At 45.2% G+C, this 18,156-nt stretch overlaps 1 protein-coding gene across 1 annotated transcript in view; it reads right to left on the bottom strand.

Annotated features, from left to right (window-relative positions):
* LOC137379354 (alpha-aminoadipic semialdehyde synthase, mitochondrial-like) overlaps nt 1-18,156 on the bottom strand; it is a 70,243-nt gene that overhangs the window by 26,809 nt on the left and 25,278 nt on the right. The window contains exons 5-8 of the mRNA XM_068050059.1: nt 13,186-13,315; nt 8,495-8,605; nt 1,342-1,450; nt 696-836 (exon numbers count right to left, since the gene is read on the bottom strand). Of these exons, the coding sequence (XP_067906160.1) occupies nt 696-836; nt 1,342-1,450; nt 8,495-8,605; nt 13,186-13,315 (491 nt within the window). The remainder of the gene's footprint in view (nt 1-695; nt 837-1,341; nt 1,451-8,494; nt 8,606-13,185; nt 13,316-18,156) is intronic.

The following is an 18,156-nucleotide window of genomic DNA, read 5'->3' as shown; positions in this document are numbered from 1 at the left end:
ACAGCCTCAAGTGCACTGGAGCTTAGTATTTGAATGCAAAGGATAAAGGTGGTGCACATTCGCAAAGGTGCGGTTAAGCAACTGAAATCTGGTTCGAGGGCCCAGCGTGTTTTAATATGCATTTATTTTTAAATACTAGATGTTCTCCCATGATGATGCATGTTTGTACTTTGCAGTCTGGAGCACAATTGTGACGTTTAGTGTCCAAGATGGAGTCTTGTTTCATCTGCCCTTCCCTCTGGTGACCATTGCTCAAGTCTCCGCAGTGGGGAAGTGGTCTCCATATCCAGGTAATTGTAGATGCTTGTAAATTCCAGAGGTCAATTAGAGGATAATTGTGGCTACTTGTATAAACAATAGCTCAATTAGAGAGGAATTGTAGGTCCTTGTAAGTTTTTTCTTCAAGGTTGGAAAAACCCTGCATAAAATGATTGCCTTTTTATTAAATGTTTGTCTGTAACCAAGTGTGATACTTTGAGTGTGATAGATCAGATCTTATATCCATAGTAACTGATGAGCTGCTGAAGGACAAATTCTATTTCTGTTAATGAGCTCTTTCTGATGCCAGTCATGATCATTTTTGCATTAACACCTGTAAAGAGCTGTTTGACACTGTGTCATGAATTGTCTTTGTCACCGAAAAAAAGACAGTAAAATAGGGTTCAATACAAATAAATTAAAACTTAATATTTTACCTTTCCATCCCTTAAGTAGATGGCTGGACGGATTGTATTTAACAGAACTCCAGAAGGATTCCAGCTGAACTTGTACCCGAGGGGGTTACCAGAACATTCAGGGGCAGGGAGACCCCCACAGAAAGAAACATACGACTCTACCTAAAGAAAGAAAAAACATAAATCATGGTCCAATAAAGCCAATGCACACTTCAGTTTTATAACTATTACAAATGTAAAATGATCTTCACTCCCACTGTAGATGACTTTTAATAAAACCTGTCCAATTACAATTGTTCCCAACCCTTCTGGACTTCTCATTCTGGAACTTTCCCCTGATCCCAAACCTAACAATGCACATTGCATTAGTTTGGCAGCAAGGGACAGTGGATGTACCCAATTAATTTTTATTTTATTCAAGTACCGCTATAATAAGTAGTCTTCACTATTGTGGATATTATTTGATATGTAAAAATTGTATTCAGAAGTCTCAGCATATTTCCCTTTTCCTTATAGCCCAGAAGAATCTGATTTTATAAACAGTTTTTGGTTGGATACTTGGACTGCTCGACAGAACTAGAATTTCATCCTTTGGCATAAATATTGTGAATCTAAAAAGTGATATGATCCAATGTGGAGATGAGCTGCTTAAAATAATAGCACTCACTGTTAAACCTTGCTCTTTTGCTTCATCAATACGTTTCATCGCCAGCATGTGGTCAATCCCTGGATCCAGACCAATCTCATTCACAATAGTAATCCCAGCATCTAGTACACTATACAAGACAGGCAATGGGAAAAACATCCAAAATCAAATCATTAACACTTCTTTCCTCCCCATGCAACTTTCATATGTGTTCCTTTAATTAAAGAGATACGGACAGGGCTCAATAAAAACCAAGCACTGAACAAGATCTGGCCATTTATCCACAAGGCAAGCAGTTAACATAAGCATCTCACACAGTTACTTTTGTTATAATACACTGGCTGAATTTTTCATCTCCCAATCATTGTCAATGGGACAAAATATCATATAAGAGGTGAAGGTGGAAAGGTGCACCATTACATAATCATTACAAGTTCAAAATATATTTGGGGTGCATGCACCATTTACAGTTTTGTATACATATCATTATTCTCTCATGTTGGTGGTGAGGAGGAATAATATTTATACAAAGAAAGTGTTTCCCTGCATTTATATTTGTTATGTTTCTGTACAAGTGCAACAATATTCCGCACAGTACTGGGATTTTGTCTACAGCATGACATCACTGTCACACACTGCTGCTTTTTAAAATGGGACATTTTTAATTGCATGAGATTACAAATTATTTTTAGCAGCTTGACCTTAAACCTAGTGGCGGTGGTTCAGCTAACATCCTAGAAACTCAGGTGAACACGGTTACGCACAAGATTAGGCAGAAAGTGGGGAGGAGTGAGGAGGGTGACAGATATGGAGGAGGCCATGAGAGCTCTGCATGGGCAACGTGAGGGTGAATCTGTGGGCTGACTATAAGTTAGGCCTTGATATAATGCTGTGGGATTGTTCATGCACGAACTCTTATGTATGAAAGTCCATATTTGGTGTAGAGTTTCCAAGTGTATTAACCATACTTTAATACACAGAGTATAACATCAGGACAGTGGAAATCAGGGCAAGGAAGAGAAAGCAAAATACTCCCATTGCGCTCTTCAGGACTTGTTGGATATCCCACTTGTTACACTGTCTCCTGATAGAAAAACAAGAGTTACTAACCATGATAAAGTCTCGAGGTCATTGGTGAACCATGTGTGAAAACTGGCTGAAAGCTATTTATGAAATCTTTCATTATTCCTCTTCAGAGAAGCAGTTGTGTGAACGTTGCCCCAAGGACCACAGATCATCATTGCTTGAATTAGTTTATTCATAGTTTTGTGATCAATTGTTTAAAGGGAGAAAATCCGTTAAGTTTAATACAGCTTAAAATAAAATATTTATGACAGGAAGTTAAACTTGTATCCAACAGGAATTGAACTAAACCCCAAATTCTGTTTTTACTCTATTCATTCCCATTAACTGAGTATGTACAGCTGTGAAATTGTGAATGATTACCCTATTCTCAGTGTTAGTGTACATGGCAAACATTCATATATCACTCAGATGTCATGGTTTTAGATTCAGTGTCCTCTTGCTGTCATTAGTAAAGGAAAATCAACACTGTTCCTGGCTCCTACCTGCCATTGCTGCTATCAGATTGAATGTGTCTGTGCTTTGTTGGTGGGAATTATTGCCATCATTGTGCAACATCAGGAAATACTGCCCATTGCATGCAGCAGGCTTCAATCCCCCGGGATGGCAACAGCATCAATTAGGAGCCGTGAATGGTGCTTGGGTGTAGAAGCCAGAAGTAGCATTGAGAAGGGAAGAGTTGAGTGTGTCAGCACGGACTGGGGAGGGGGAAGGTGGGCAAGTGTGCCACAGTGAATGAGATGGCAGAGGGGGAAAGAGTACTAGAATGAATTGGGGCAGTGACGAAGGGAGAGAAGCCCCAATATCTATTCACAACAACCCACAATTTCTCCATATGAAATGAGAAAATGTTTGGACATTTTGCACTACACAAACCATGAAAAGTTGTGCATGCCTGCAGATTAAGTTATGACAAGCCCATGACCCACTGCCCTTTCAGTGCAACTGCATGTCGTATTCAGGGCTGTTTTTGAGTTGTCAATTTTTTTTAAAGCAGTCATGAATTTTGTACTAGTTTTCCAGATTGGCTAATAAGTGTTAACATCCTTAGATCATTCATCATGGTCACATTTTCTGTCATGTTCTACATAAAAAAGTTTTGTAGAGTTATAGAATTTTGCAGCACAGAAGGGAGCTATTTGTCCCTGTGTGTTTGTGTGGGCTCTCTGTAAGTGTTGCACAACTAGGGCTGAATTTTCTCAGCTCCTTGCAGGTCCCAGCGATGGCAGCGGAAGTGGGTGCCGTCACTGCATGTCATGTGTGTGTCTGGCCGACCAATTAACATAACTGAGGTACGTGGTCCATCATATTGCAAGAGGGGGACGGGCTCTGAGGCAATGATGGCAGCATCAGATAACCAGAAGGCAGGTGTTGGCACCATCTTTAAAGCGCTGCCAGCCCTCTTGTACTGCTGCCTTTCACTGATGCAGTGAACACGGGGTGCTGCTGGACCCCTCTGCTGCTGCTGTAGCTCCTGATCCCCCTCCTGCACTGCTACTCCTGCTGTTATACCTCCTGAACCCTCCACCCCCTCAGCCCCTCTACCACTACTACTGTGATAACTCCTGGAACCCCCTTCACCACTGTTACTGCTGCTGTTATACCTCCTGAACCCTCCCCCCACTCCCCCCCGCCCCCCCACAGCCCCTCTACCACTACTACTGTGATAACTCCTGGAACCCCCTTCACCACAGTTTCTGCTGCTGTTATACCTCCTGAACCCTCCACCCCCTCCCCCACCCCCCCACAGCCCCTCTACCACTACTACTGTGATAACTCCTGGAACCCCCTACACCACCGTTACTGCTGCTGTTATACCTCCTGAACCCTCCCCCCCCTCCCCTCCCCCCCACAGCCCCTCTACCACTACGACTGTGATAACTCCTGGAACCCCCTACACTACTGTTACTGCTGCTGTTATAACTCCTGGACCCCACCCCCCCAACCACTGCTGCTGCTGCTGTTATAATTCCTGGACCCTCCCTTACTGCTGATACAGCTTCTGCACCAGGACCGCGGACCGACTACATGGACCGGGAGCCAAGTGGGACCATGTCCGTGGCAAGACCCCGGGTGGCCACAAGGTTTAATGATGCCTCCCTGGAGATTCTCCTCCAGGCTACAAGGGACAGGCAGCAGGAGGTCTTCTTTCCAAGGGATGGCAAGAAGAGACCTTCCCGCCTGACCAAGCAAGCCTGGATGGAGATCGCAGAGGTGTCAGCAGCCGTGGAATCACTTCCTGGAACTGGATCCTGTGCCGCAAGAGGGTCAATTACCTCCTTCACTCTGCAAGGTGAGTCCTGCGTACCCATCTCCTCTCTGGGGCTTGCATGTGGCTTTGTGGGAGGGAGTGCAACAGGAGGACAAAGTGACCACAAATGTGGTGGCAACTCCGTCACGTGCTGGCAGATGCATGGCTGCATCTTGGCGACAGGCCGTCATCTTTCAGAGATCACCCCCATTATATCCCCCGAGAATGGACGTGGGAAGGAATCATTTAGGAGATCCCATCAGGGGACAAGGAGCTGTCACTGTTGCTCTTCATGCAAAGTCTAACAGTATTTACACTTGCAGGTGAAATGGGCCCACAACACTGGGGAGACATCAAGGACGGGCGGTGGGATCCCTGATGCCTGTTCTCTGATGCTGGCAGAAGAAGAGGCGGCTCTTGAGCTAATGGGGGTGCAGGGCGGCCATGCAATTGCAGATGGTGAGACTGGAGTGTGCGCACAAGAAAATGACGCAACATTATGTTCATGTGTTCTCTACTACACTTCTCCAGATCCACATCACACATGGTTGGCTTGAGGAGATCTGAACAATCAAACCCACAAATGTTTGTGTTCTGTCATGCAGGTCATGGCACATCGGAGGCACGCGCAGCTGCTGGGACAGGGGGCCTGCAGCTTACCTGTGGAGCAGGAGGTGAGGTAATCAGAGGATGCACCGTCCACACCATTCCCCTGCAACCTCTACCACTGCAGATACTTTCACAACAGTGGGCATGCGCTCAGGCTTAGATTCAGGGTCACAAGATGGTGAGAACACCACACCCGTGCCCGAGCAGTTGACAGAGGCTGTCACAGCTGAGGCCACTGACAGTTGGAGGACTGTGGGATGCCAGGCCTATGCTGGGCCCCAGACTGATGACGGGCTTCTGGTGTCGGCAGCATAGTTCATGCTGGAGTTGCAGAGAGAAGTAAGGGAACATCTGGCGGACCTGCGCGGCCATGAGCTGAGGATGGAGGAGTCCAAGAGTGCCAAGAGTGCTACCATGTCTCAGACATATGAGTGTGTGACCTCCTCCACCGTGAGACTGGCTACCCTCCAGATCCCACAAATGTACACAGACCTGCACACCATCTTCTTGGCCATGAGCTCAACGTAGCAGTGACAAGGTGAGAGAGGGACACAGCGCCTGGGGTCTTCTCCAAGTACTTGACCTTCTATGGTCAGCAGGAGGTTCAAGTGAGCCTTGAAAGGGAGGAGGAGAGGCTGACCTCCACATCTGAGGGCACCCCTCAAGGTGCTCTGAGTGCAGACAGCAGTTCCTCTGCCAGTGAGCCCAGCTCCAGTAGCTGCAATAACTTAAGAAGCTCCTATTCATGTGCAGGAACCCCTCAGGCAGCCAGGGACCTCCAGGCTTCAGGCAGCCACAGGACACCAGCTAAAGTCATCCCAGACCAAAGGACAGTCTGATCAGCAACCTGCCTCCACCTCAGCTGCCAGTGCAGGGGTCGCACCCCATAGCAGCACATGAAAATGTAAAAAGAGCACTTGAACACACTTCACGGGTGTATTAATTGTGGCCTTTGCATTGGCTCCTGTATTTGGTGGAATAAATAGATTTCAGATTCAATGCTGTAAATGACTCTAACCTTGACCCTTTCACGGCTGAATTGTGAGATGTAACCTTCACCCTTACTCACTTAATAGGCTGCCAGTGTAGGCCTGGTGAACCTGGGCGCTAGGCACTGGAGTGCTATAGGAAGGAATCGATAGGCAGAACACAGTGAGGTGAGTCTTTACTGAGTGCACTTTGGGAGATCATCATGGGGGTAGGAAGGGGGTATGTATGAGATTGTCTCATGTCTCCTGTGCACATCTGTCCATGGCTCTGGCATCTGGTCCATGGGAATCAAGGTCCATTGCTGCCTGATCAATCATGTCCTCTTCATGCAAGGCGTCCCCCCTCTGCAGTGCTAGATTGTGCAGAGCACAGCAGACCACCACGATATGCAAGACCCTCGCTGGGGCATACCACAGAGCTCCACAGGATCGATCAAGGCACCGGAATCGCATCTTCAGCAGCCCAATGGCCTGCTCGATAGTCGCTTGGAGGGACCCGTGGAAGGTATTCTACCTCTTTTCTGCTGCAGTGCAAGGGTTCCTCACAGGCATCAGTAGCCATGTCTTCAATCCATTCCTGAAGGCACCTGGTACAGTTGAAGTATGTGGACATCATGGTTCCTTCCTGGGAAGCAGGCACACACCTGCAGGAAACACTTTCAGTGGTCGTAGACCATTGAACATTGACTGAATGGAAGCCCTTCCTGTTGATGGCCACGTGTGCAATCAATGACACCTTGCACTTGTGGGAATCCAGGGACGGCACCGAAGCCGATGGCGCTCTACTCCTGACTGTCAGGGTCGGTCTGGTACTGCACATAGTCACCAGCTCTCTTGAACAGGGTATTAGTCACATCCTTGATGCAGTGGTCTGCTGTCTGGGAGATTCCACACATGTCCCCAGTGGATCCCTGGAAAGAGCCAGATGCATAGAAGTTCAGTGCCACAATGATCTTCAGGATCATGGGCTTTGGGTGCTCACTGAAGCCCCTGGGTTGTAGCTCATCCTGCAGCATAGCACATAAGTCAATGATGGCCTCCCTGCAGAGCCACATTCTGTGCTGACACTGCCGCTCGGACAGTTGGAGGTATCTGAGGCCAGTCTGGTACACTCTCTGGAGTGGATAGGGCCTTCTTGGCGTAGCTGGCTGCCACCGCTCTCTTATTGGAGCTTCACAGGCAGGCCCAGCTGGATCCTGGCCCTCCTCTGAGTCGCTGCTGTGCGGCACAGGGGTCCACAAAGATGGGGTGTATGAGACGGACGCCAGATGATTTTTATCCCTCCTGTTTACTGTTCTTGCAGAAACGAACTTGCCTTGGGACCTTCCAGTTGCTATGCCCCTTCTGAATACACACTAATGCCCCTCAGTGCCCACCCTTGCAGACAGCCCAGCACCACAGGCCAGCAATAGCCTCCACAACCCCCTCTTCAATGCTTCCCATGGCTGCCATCCCACAGTGGCATTGAGGCCTTGCCTTGGTGCCCCAACTTTTTAACGACCAGGGTTCTGAAGGCACATGATCTACATGTGCTATTGCCAAAATTTAAAACCCCCCCATAAAATACTGTTCAATTCAACACAAATGCATTCCAACTGGATGTTCACTAATTCAAGTTGCAATCTTGCTGCATCCTAGTGGCAACACCGCCTTGGAGCTTTCTCGTCGCTGACAAAATCTGGCACCAACGTCATGATGCGGGTTTCTGGGCGAGCCGTCCACCCCGAATTCTCGGCCACCCTAACACCTTCACTCCCGCTCCTGCTGACCGGATTAAAATCCAGCCTCTGGTCTCAAATATCTGCCCTTGGCCCATAAGCCTTTGCATTTTTATATTCAAATACTTATGCACTTTCATTTTAAAAGCTATCATGGATTTGTGTCCATTATTGATTCTGGTACCATATTCCATGTCTTGACAATCCTCCAAGTAGCAATCTTTCTTAACCTCTCCCTTTGTTCATTTGGCGATAAATTTACATCCTCTACTTACTGCCATATTGACCAGTGAAAATAGTTCTTCCCAATTTACTTTATCAAAACGTCTCGTAATTTTGAACAGTTGGGGCTTTACAAAGAAAAAAATAGCTTTTTAAATGTATTTTCAGGTGGAGTCAATACACTTGACAAATGTTAAACTAAATAGCATTCAGCTGAAAGTTCAGTGAGACATTCTAAAGACTCGAAAGGTGAAAAGGGTAAAATTTCACATTGAGCAACCAGCTCTTCATATAATACCAACCTTTGATGCATTTCATTCATTTCAGGAGACTGGTAGCTTGCTGTTATCATGTTCACTTTTTGATTGATGCATTCCTTCATCACCATGGGATGATAAAGACCAGGTAGTAAACTAGACAGGGATGAAAAATCAAAGATTGTTTCAGAGCACCAATAGTGGCCTTTCATAGACAGTGTGAGGCTGTGGTAGACCAGGGGTGGGGGGCAGTGGGAGGAACCAGGCGGGCCTGTGTCCAGACAGTGAGGGGCTATGGCAGACCGTGTGAGCCTGTGATAGAGGTGGGGAGGGGGGGAACCTATGACAGGCAATACAGGCCTGTGACGGGCAATACAGGCCTGTGCTTCCATAAAATTCACAACTTGTGGTAATTATTCAGGTGGAGGGCTGACAAAAAAAAAGTATACAGAATCTTCATTTAAACAGAAGCTATGTGATAAAATCATCCTCACATGCAGCCTCCATCCACTACAAGGTATTTTTATTTATCCCAAAGTCAACATCATTCGAAGATCCTGTAGTATAAGGTTGTAAAAGGTTAATACAAAAGACAGTGAGAGAGATTCCTCCCTCTGTACAAGCGATGATGTAACAATCATGAGATAGGCTTGAGAGAAAGAAGGTATAACAGCATGAAGGATGCCAACTTAGGTGGCTTGCAGAGAGTGTATATGGTAATTGTGAATAATGGAGTTGTTAGTTAACCTTTACCGGAGTCCAAGACTTTCTCTATAACGTCCTACAATGCTACAAATATAAACAACTAAACCCAACATGGTGAAAACTACCAGGAGAATTTGAAGATCTCCTTACCTTTGGAAGGAACACCAGAGAAGTTTAAAGATAAATACTGGCCCGGTATAGGAAGAAAACTACTTACCTACAGAAGAAGCTGTGAAGAACTCCACAGCTTTGGTGAGTCAGAGCACAGAAATACAGGCTGCAGCACAGAACAGAAGCATGGTGGCCTGCAAGTAGAATCCAGCGATCAGGTGAGTCACAATACCGATGGTCGGGGATCACGTTAAAAACCTTTGAAAAGCTTAAAGTAATTTTCTAAAGGCATTGTTCCAAAAATAAAACGGGGAAATGCCCAAACCTTCACGAGGGCTGAACGCAAGGGCGAAGAGCTTGAACCGCCCAAAAAGCATGGGAACTCCTGAAAAGCACGGAAAACTTCAAAAACAGCAGGGACGCATCCAATAGGCAAGCAAGCCTGAAATAAAACTGAATTTCGCAAATGGGAAAACCATAAAAAAGCTATTAAAACAGTGGGAAACCCACGAAAACTGGGACATATCCATGAAAGCAACCAAACCTGATAAAAAAAAACAAGCAGAATTCTTAAAGAGAGGGGAGCACCCTAAAATTGGTAATGCCGGAGAGTTTCCAGAATCAAGAGGGACCCAATCAGAGTCAAAACTGGGCATTATGGAGAATAATGGTTCTGAAGGTTTAGAATCGCTTTGCAACTCCATACAAAATCTGAAGTGGAACAAGGGAAGACCTTTCTATGTTCAGTAGGTGCGATTGATGATGATATAATTGTCCGACGAGGGATCAATGAGGCAACTGATAAATTCGAAGAGGTGCTCCAAGCCTTTGATAAGTATTTTAAATCTCCGTACCAATAAAATCTTGGGAATTAGCCAAATTTAATCAGCGGGCACAGATGATTGGCAAATCTGTTGACTCCTATATTAATGACCTGAATAGATTGGCAGAAGGTTGCGAATACGGCCAATTAAAGGCAGAACTAATCAGAGACAGGATAGTATTCGGTATTGTAGATGAATCCTTGTCAGACCTATTGCAATACAAGGAAGGCGTTACACTGGAAAAGACCATTCAAATTGTAAGACATGGTTGTAGGTCGCAAAAGGAATAGGGAGATCCTACGAGCTGAGGACAAGCTGCGAATGAGAAGGAGTCCAATGCCCACCCAACTGGTTAAGCCAAAGCCAGGGAAACACTTTGAGGAACAGAAAAAACATACAGATGAGAAGGCGAATGACAAAGGAAAACCTTGCCAATATTGTGGAGCCAAGAAGACCCACAGATGAGAGCAGTAGCCAGCAAGTAAAGCTGAGTGTTTTAATTGTGTAAAAACAGGACACTATAGGAAGTTGTGCCACAGCAAAATTTCTTTGCTTAAAAGGTACAAAGCAAAAGACCTTCATGCAAAGAACAGTGAATCAAGTACAACAATATACATAAGAGAAAGAACCAGGAGATTTCTTGGAAGAAATCAGTAATCCGGACAAAGATTTCTGGATAGCCCACACCTATGTGAATGGACACCTCATGAATTTTAAGCTTGACATAGGGACTAGCAGTTTTATCTGACCAAGAGCCTTGGGTGAAGACACAGTACCTGAAACTGACAAATATACAGTTGCATGGTCCAGGCGGGACACAACTGCGAGTAAAAGGCAAACTCCAAGCAAGTCTTCAGCATAAAGGAAGAAAACTGCTAGAGACCTTATACATCTCATACAATCAAGAATTTTCTTTACGGAGAAGCAATGCACGCTTACAACTGCAGCTGATTAAAAAGGTAACCAAAGTCAAACAAACAAAGGTAAACAATTCCTTCCAATCGTCAACCGATGCACTATCAAGGGCAAGCATAGATCATCAATCATAGGAAGACTTGAAATTCGCAGGTGACAGAGTCACACTCGCAACACACAGCACAAAGTTGGCCAACAAGCACACAGAAGTTGCAAGAAATATGACAAGCACAGAAGAATGACGAGGAGTACATTCGCATGAGACAATATTGTACACATTGGCGGCCACAAGGAAGTCCAGAAGGGAGAACAATGAAGACATTCCATGAGTATAGGAAATACTTTACCACAATTAATGACTTATTATTTTACAATGAAAGAATTGTTATTCCTACTTCAATGAGATCCGATATCTTAGATCGATTACACCAAGGCCATTTGGGTATAATCAAGTGCAGAGCCAGGGCACAATCTTCAATATGGTGGCATAGGATATCTAAGGATAATGAGACCATGATCAACAATTGTCAGACATGCGTGATACAGAGGCCAGAACACCGCGAACCGCTGTTGACTACCCAATTTCCAACTAGCTATTGGCAAAGACTAGGCATGGATTTATTCATCCTTGGTGGGAAGTCATATATTATCATTATCGACTACTTTTCCAGGTGGATAGAAGTCTGACAATTACGTTCTACAAGCATCAAGGTAGTTATCAGAATCCTTAAGGACAGCTTCGCAACACATGGGATTCTGAATGAAATATTAATGAGGCAACAGACCACAGTTTGAGAACAAATGTTTTATCCAGTTTGCCGTAAAGATGGGCTTTCAGCATCTTACGAGCTTACCGAGGTCTTCACAGTCCAATAGCGAGGCAGAACGAGGTGCGAGAACCATAAAATTTTTTACTCAAGAAAAATGAAGATCTTCCTATCTCACTCCGAGTTTATCGTCGAATAGCTCTACTGTGCGATTGTCACCAGCAGAATTACCATTGGGAAGGAAGTTAAGAACACAGCTTCCAGTATTGCCTCAACAATTAATGCCTGCATTGAGAACACAAGACTACGAGAAAGTTTGAGAAAGAGAAAACTCCTACAGATGGAAACAAACCCGGAATTACAATAGGAGATTTCGAGCGAGAAGCTGCCCAATTTAAACAATGGTCAAAAAGTTTGGATATGTGACCTGGAATGAGAAGGTACAGTAATCCATAAACATGAGGACTCAGCGATTGTATGTTTGTACAAATGAATTAAAGGAACATGCAAAGGAATTGGAGGAATATCATTCTTATTCCGCAAAAGCAAAAGCCAGTAATCCATCTGCAAGATCCAGATGAAAAGGAACAAACCCAAACCGAATGGAATACTACAACCCGTAGAAACAAAACACCAGGTCAGAAACTAGACTTCCTACGAAGACTACTGATCGTCCCAGACAGATTACAACCAGTTCAGGGAGAATTATCAAACCTCCGATGAGACTGAATCTGTAAAATCAGAGACTTGTGGGGGGGGGGGGGGGTGTGGGGAGACAGAGTAGTAGAGAAGTTATAAATGTATATATATTTGGAAAAATGTTGGATAAAGACTTGAGGGGAGATGTAGTATAAGGTTGTTAAAGGGTTAATACCGAAGATAGTGAGAGACCCCACCCACTGTATGAGCGATGATGTAACAGTCACATGAGACAGGCTTGAGAAGAAGAAGGTACAGCAGCACAAAGGATGTTCGCTTAGGTGGCTTGTGGAGAGTGAATAATAGTAACTGAATAATAAAGAGTTGTTAGTTAACCTTTACCGGAGTCTAAGACTTTCTCTCGAATGCTTACAACACTAGTAATACAAAAATTAAACCCAACAGATCCTACTGAGATTCCCTCTCTCAGAATGGAACTCTACACCTGCTCAGTGCTCTCCCTCTATCTCTTCAGCTACAATCAGGAACAGAAATATCATCACACAATATAACTAGCTTTCTACTGCTCCATGGCATTGCTCAGCATGAAACGAATACACTGTACCAAAAATTCTTCTTAAACAGCTTCCTAAAGAAGATAAAATTCTATCCTCAAGGGAAAGAGGTTTACTCTGCGAGGTGATGTCAAGACTGAATTAAGACGTTTCCATTGGCGAGTAGAAAACTTTATACGAGTGGCAGGACATAAACTAACCTGATCACAAGGTCATGCGATTTCACCAATGAGGAAAGTTTGTCTCCGTCTTTCTTCACATCCAGTATAACTGGAGTGGTGTGGCTGTACTTTGAAGTCAGCTTTTCCAACTGGTCTTCTAGTACTGATGCTACAGAACAAAATAAAAAATGGACATTAGTTTAATCTTTACTTATCTATTTGATTTAAAAGCCATTACATTACATGAAAACTCAAACCATGATACTTGATACTCACGCAAATTCTCACAGAAGAATTTTTATTTACATTTACATTTTGTTCACAGAGTTGAAGCTGAATGGCCTGTCCTTGTTCCAATGTGTGTGGCAACTGTGGCTTAGTGATAGACTCCTGTCTCAAAAGGTTGTGGGTTTAAGCCAAATTCCAGAGGTTTGATCACAAAATCTAAGGAGTACTGCACTGCCAGAGGTGCCATCTTTCAGTGAGACCTTAAACCGAGACCCTGTCAGCCCTCTCAGGCGGATGTAAAAAGATTCCATGGCAATATGGCTACATTTGAAGTAGAGAGGGGGATTTCTTCCCAGTGTCCTGGCCGATAGTTGTCGCTCAACCAACATCACTAAAACAGATTATCTGGTCATTATCACATCGCTGTTATGTGGGAGCTTGCTGTGCACAAATTGGCCGCCACATTTCCTGTGCCTCCAAATTACTTCATTGGTTGTAAACTGCTTTGGAAAATCCTGAGGCTGCAAAAGGCCCTCTATAAATGTAATTCCTTCTTTCTTGTTATTGGGTACAGGTTGGAAGGGGGGTGAATGCATCTACAAGTACTCAACATCATGCTAAATTCTTATGCTAATAGCACAGAAGGAAGGTTCTAGAATCAGATGTTGACCTCTTCTTTAGTGATATATTTACTTACTTCTTCTTAGACCAAACTATTCCCGCAAGGAGCCCATTTTCTGAAGCCACTGTTCTAGGAACATAGGATTAGGAGTAGGCCATTTAGGCCCGAGCCTACTCCTCATTCAATGAGATCATGACTGATCTGTGACCGAACTTCATATACCCACCTTTGCCCCATATCCCTTACTACCTTTGGAAAACAAAAATCTATCAATTTCAGTTTTAAAATTTACTATTGAACTAGCATCAATTGCTCTTTGCAGAAGAGAGTTCCAAACTGCTACTACTCTTTGCATGAAGAAATGTTTCCTGATTTAACTCCTGAAAACTCTGACTCAAATTTTTTGATGAAGCCTAACCCTAGAGTCCCCAATGAGCGAAAATAGTTCTCTGTATGTACCCTATCTGTTCCCCTTCATATTTTGAAAACTTTGACCAAATCACCCCTTAACCTTCTAAATTCCAGGGAATACAATCCTAGTTTGTGTAATCTCGCCTTTTAATTTCACCCTTGGGACTTCAGGTATCATTCTGGTAAATCTATGCTGCGCTCCCTCCAAGGCCAATATATTCTTCTGATGATGTAATGCCCAGAACTGCTCACAGTACTCCAGAGCTTTGTTTAGCTGAAGCATGTCTTCTACCCTTTGTATTCCAGTCCTCTAGAGATAAATGCCAGCATTCCATTAGCTTTTTGATTATATTCTGTGCCTGTTCATGACATTTTTATGATATACATACCTGGACCCACAGATTTCTTTGGACCTCCAACGTTTCTAGCTTTTTTTAAAAACTATTTGGAAAGTACCCTGTTCTATACTTCTTAGGTCCAAAGTTGATGACCTCACATTTTCCTACACTGCAATCCATTTGTCACAGTTTTGCCTATTCACTTAAGCTATGACCACCATGTGTGCAGGAAGTGTATCCATCTGCAGCTACTGGCTACCCGCATTACGGAGCTGGAGCTGCGGGTGGATTCACTGTGGAGCATCTGCGATGCTGAGGACATCATGGACAGCACGTTTCGTGAGGTGGTCACACTGCAGATAATGGCTGCACAGTCAGAAAAGGGATGGGTGACCACCAGATGGAGTTGTAGGCTCAGGCAGTTAGTACAGGAGTCCCCTGTGGCCATGCCCCTCTCAAACAGATATACCGCTTTGGATACTGTTGGGGGAGGGGATGACCACCCAGGGGAAAGCGGCAAGAGCCAAGTTCGTGGCACCATGGAGGGCTCTGCTGCACAGCAGGGAAGGAAAAGGGGAGGAAGAGCGATAGTGATAGGGGATTCTATTGTAAGGGGTGAAGATAGGATTTCTGTGACTGCAAACGAGGCTCCAGGATGGTATGTTGCCTCCCTGGTGCTAGGGTCCAGGATGTCTCGGAACGGCTGCAGGACATTCTGAAAGAGGAGGGACAGCAGCCAGAGGTCGTGGTCCATACTGGTACTAACGACATAGGCAGGAAGAGAGATGAGGTCCTGCAAAGTGAATATAGGGAGTTAGGCAGAAAGTTAAAAAGCAGGACCTCTAGGGTTGTAATTTCAGGATTACTCCCTGTGCCATGTGCTAGTGAGGGTAGGAATAGGTGGATAAGGCAAATGAATGCTTGGCTGAAGAGCTGGTGTAGGCGGGAGGGCTTTAGCTACTTGGATCATTGGGATCTCTTCTGGTGCAGAGGTGACCTGTACAAGAGGGACGGGTTGCATCTGAACTGGAAGGGGACCAATATCCTTGCGGGGAGGTTTGCTAGTACTACTCGGGAGGGTTTAAACTAGTCTGGCAGGGGGGTGGGACCCAAAGTAGTAGTCTCTCCGATGAGATAGTTGAGGCAAATGTAGAGGTTAAAGCAAGCAAGTCCAGTAGGCAGGCCTGGCAGAGGCAGGGGCAGGACAGGGAGCCTGGAAGGTCTGGTAGGCTAAACTGCATTTAATTTAATGCAAGAAGCCTTAGAGTTAAGGCAGATGAATTCAAAGCATGGATCGGTACATGGGATTGTGATATTATAGCTATTACGAAACGTGGTTGAGGGATGGGCAGGACTGGCAGCTCAATGTTCCGGGGTAGCGATGCTTCCGGCGTGACAGAGTGGAGGCAAGAGAGGAGGGGGAGTTGCACTATTGATCAGGGAGGACATCACGGCAGTATTTAGAGAGGATATCCCAGGGGGAACGTCCAGCGAGGCCATATGGGTAGAACTTAGAAATAAGTAAGGGGTGATCACTTTGATGGGATTATACTATAGGCCCCCCAATAGTCAGAGGGAATTGGAGGAGTATATATGTAGGGAAATCACAGATAGGTGTAGGAATTATAGGGTTAGATTAGATTAGATTAGATTAGAGATACAGCACTGAAACAGGCCCTTCGGCCCACCGAGTCTGTGCCGAACATCAACCACCCATTTATACTAATCCTACACTAATCCCACATTCCTACCAAACATCCCCACCTGTCCCTATATTTCCCTACCACCTACCTATACTAGTGACAATTTATACTGGCCAATTTACCTATCAACCTGCAAGTCTTTTGGCTTGTGGGAGGAAACCGGAGCAGTTGTAATAGTCGGTGATTTTAACTTCCCTAATATTGACTGGGACTGCCTGAGTGCTAAGGGATCAGATGGGAAAGAATTTGCTAAGGGTCCTGGATAGTTTTCTGAAGCAGTATGTGGATGGCCCTACTAGAGAAGGGGCTACACTCAACCTCCTGTTAGGAAATGAGGCTGGGCAGGTGGTTGATGTGTCAGTGGGGGAGCACTTTGGGACCAGTGACCATAACTCTATTAGCTTCAAGATAGTTATGGAAAAGGATAGGACTGGTCCTCAAGTTGAAGTCCTAAATTGGAGGAAGGCTAATTTTGTTGGCATCAGAAAGGACCTCTCAAAGGTTGAATGGGAGAGGCTGTTTACAGGTAAAGGGATGTCTGGCAAGTGGAGGGTTTTAAAAGTGAGACAGGAAGAGTTCAGGGCTGGCATGCTCCGGTTAGATTGAAAAGCAAGGCTGGCAAGTTTAGGAAACCTTGGTTGACGAGGGATATTGAGGGTCTGGTCAGGACAAAGAAGGAGGCATTTGTCAGGTATAGGCAGCTGGGATCAAGCGAGTCCCTCAAGGAGTATAGGGGATGTAGGAGTACACTTAACAAGGAAATTAGGAGGGCGAAAAGGGGCCATGAGATTTCCCTGGCAGATAAGATAAAGGAGAATCCTAAAAGATTCTATAAGTATATTAAGAGTAAAAGGGTAGATAGGGAGAGAGTAGGTCCCCTTAAGGATCAGTGTGGTAATCTATGTGTTTTTTTAAATTAATTCATGGGGTGTGGGCGACGCTGGCCAGGCCAGCATTTATTGCCCATCCCGAATTGCCCTCGAGTAGGTGGTGGTGAGCTGCCTTCTTGAACCACTGCAGTCCATTTGGGGTAGGTATATCCACAGTGCTGTTAGGGAGTTTGACCCAGCGAAAGTGAAGGAACGGCGATATAGTTCCAAGTCAGGATGGTATGTGACTTGGAGGGGAACTTGCAGGTGGTGGAGTTCCCATGTATTTGCTGCCCTTGTCCTTCTAGGTGGTAGAGGTCACAGGTTTGGAAGGTGCTGTCTAAGGAGCGTTGGTGCATTGCTGCAGTGCATCTTGTAGATGGTACACACTGCTGCCATTGTGCGTCGGTGGTGTAGGGAGTGAATGTTTGTTGATGGGGTGCCAATCAAGCGGGCTACTTTGTCCTGGATGGTGTCGAGCTTCTTGAGTGTTGTTGGAGCTGCACCCATCCAGGCAAGTGGAGAGTATTCCATCACACTCCCGACTTGTGCCTTGTAGATGGTGGACAGGCTTTGGGGAGTCAGGAGGTGAGTTACTCGCCTCAGGATTCCTAGCCTCTGACCTGCTCTTGTAGCCACTGTATTTATATGGCTACTCCAGTTCAGTTTCTGGTCAATGGTAACCCCTAGGATGTTGATAGTGGGGGATTCAGCAATAGTAATGCTTATGAATGTCAAGGGGAGATGGTTAGATTCTCTCTTGTTGGAGATGGTCATTGCCTGGCACTTGTGTGGTGCGAATGTTACTTGCCACTTATCAGCCCAAGCCTGGATATTGT

The sequence above is a fragment of the Heterodontus francisci genome, chromosome 18 (assembly GCF_036365525.1).
Source record: "Heterodontus francisci isolate sHetFra1 chromosome 18, sHetFra1.hap1, whole genome shotgun sequence".
In the NCBI taxonomy this organism is placed as follows: Eukaryota; Metazoa; Chordata; class Chondrichthyes; order Heterodontiformes; family Heterodontidae; genus Heterodontus; species Heterodontus francisci.
Note: the sequence above shows the minus strand (reverse complement) of the source record. Positions and strands in the feature narration are given on the sequence as shown.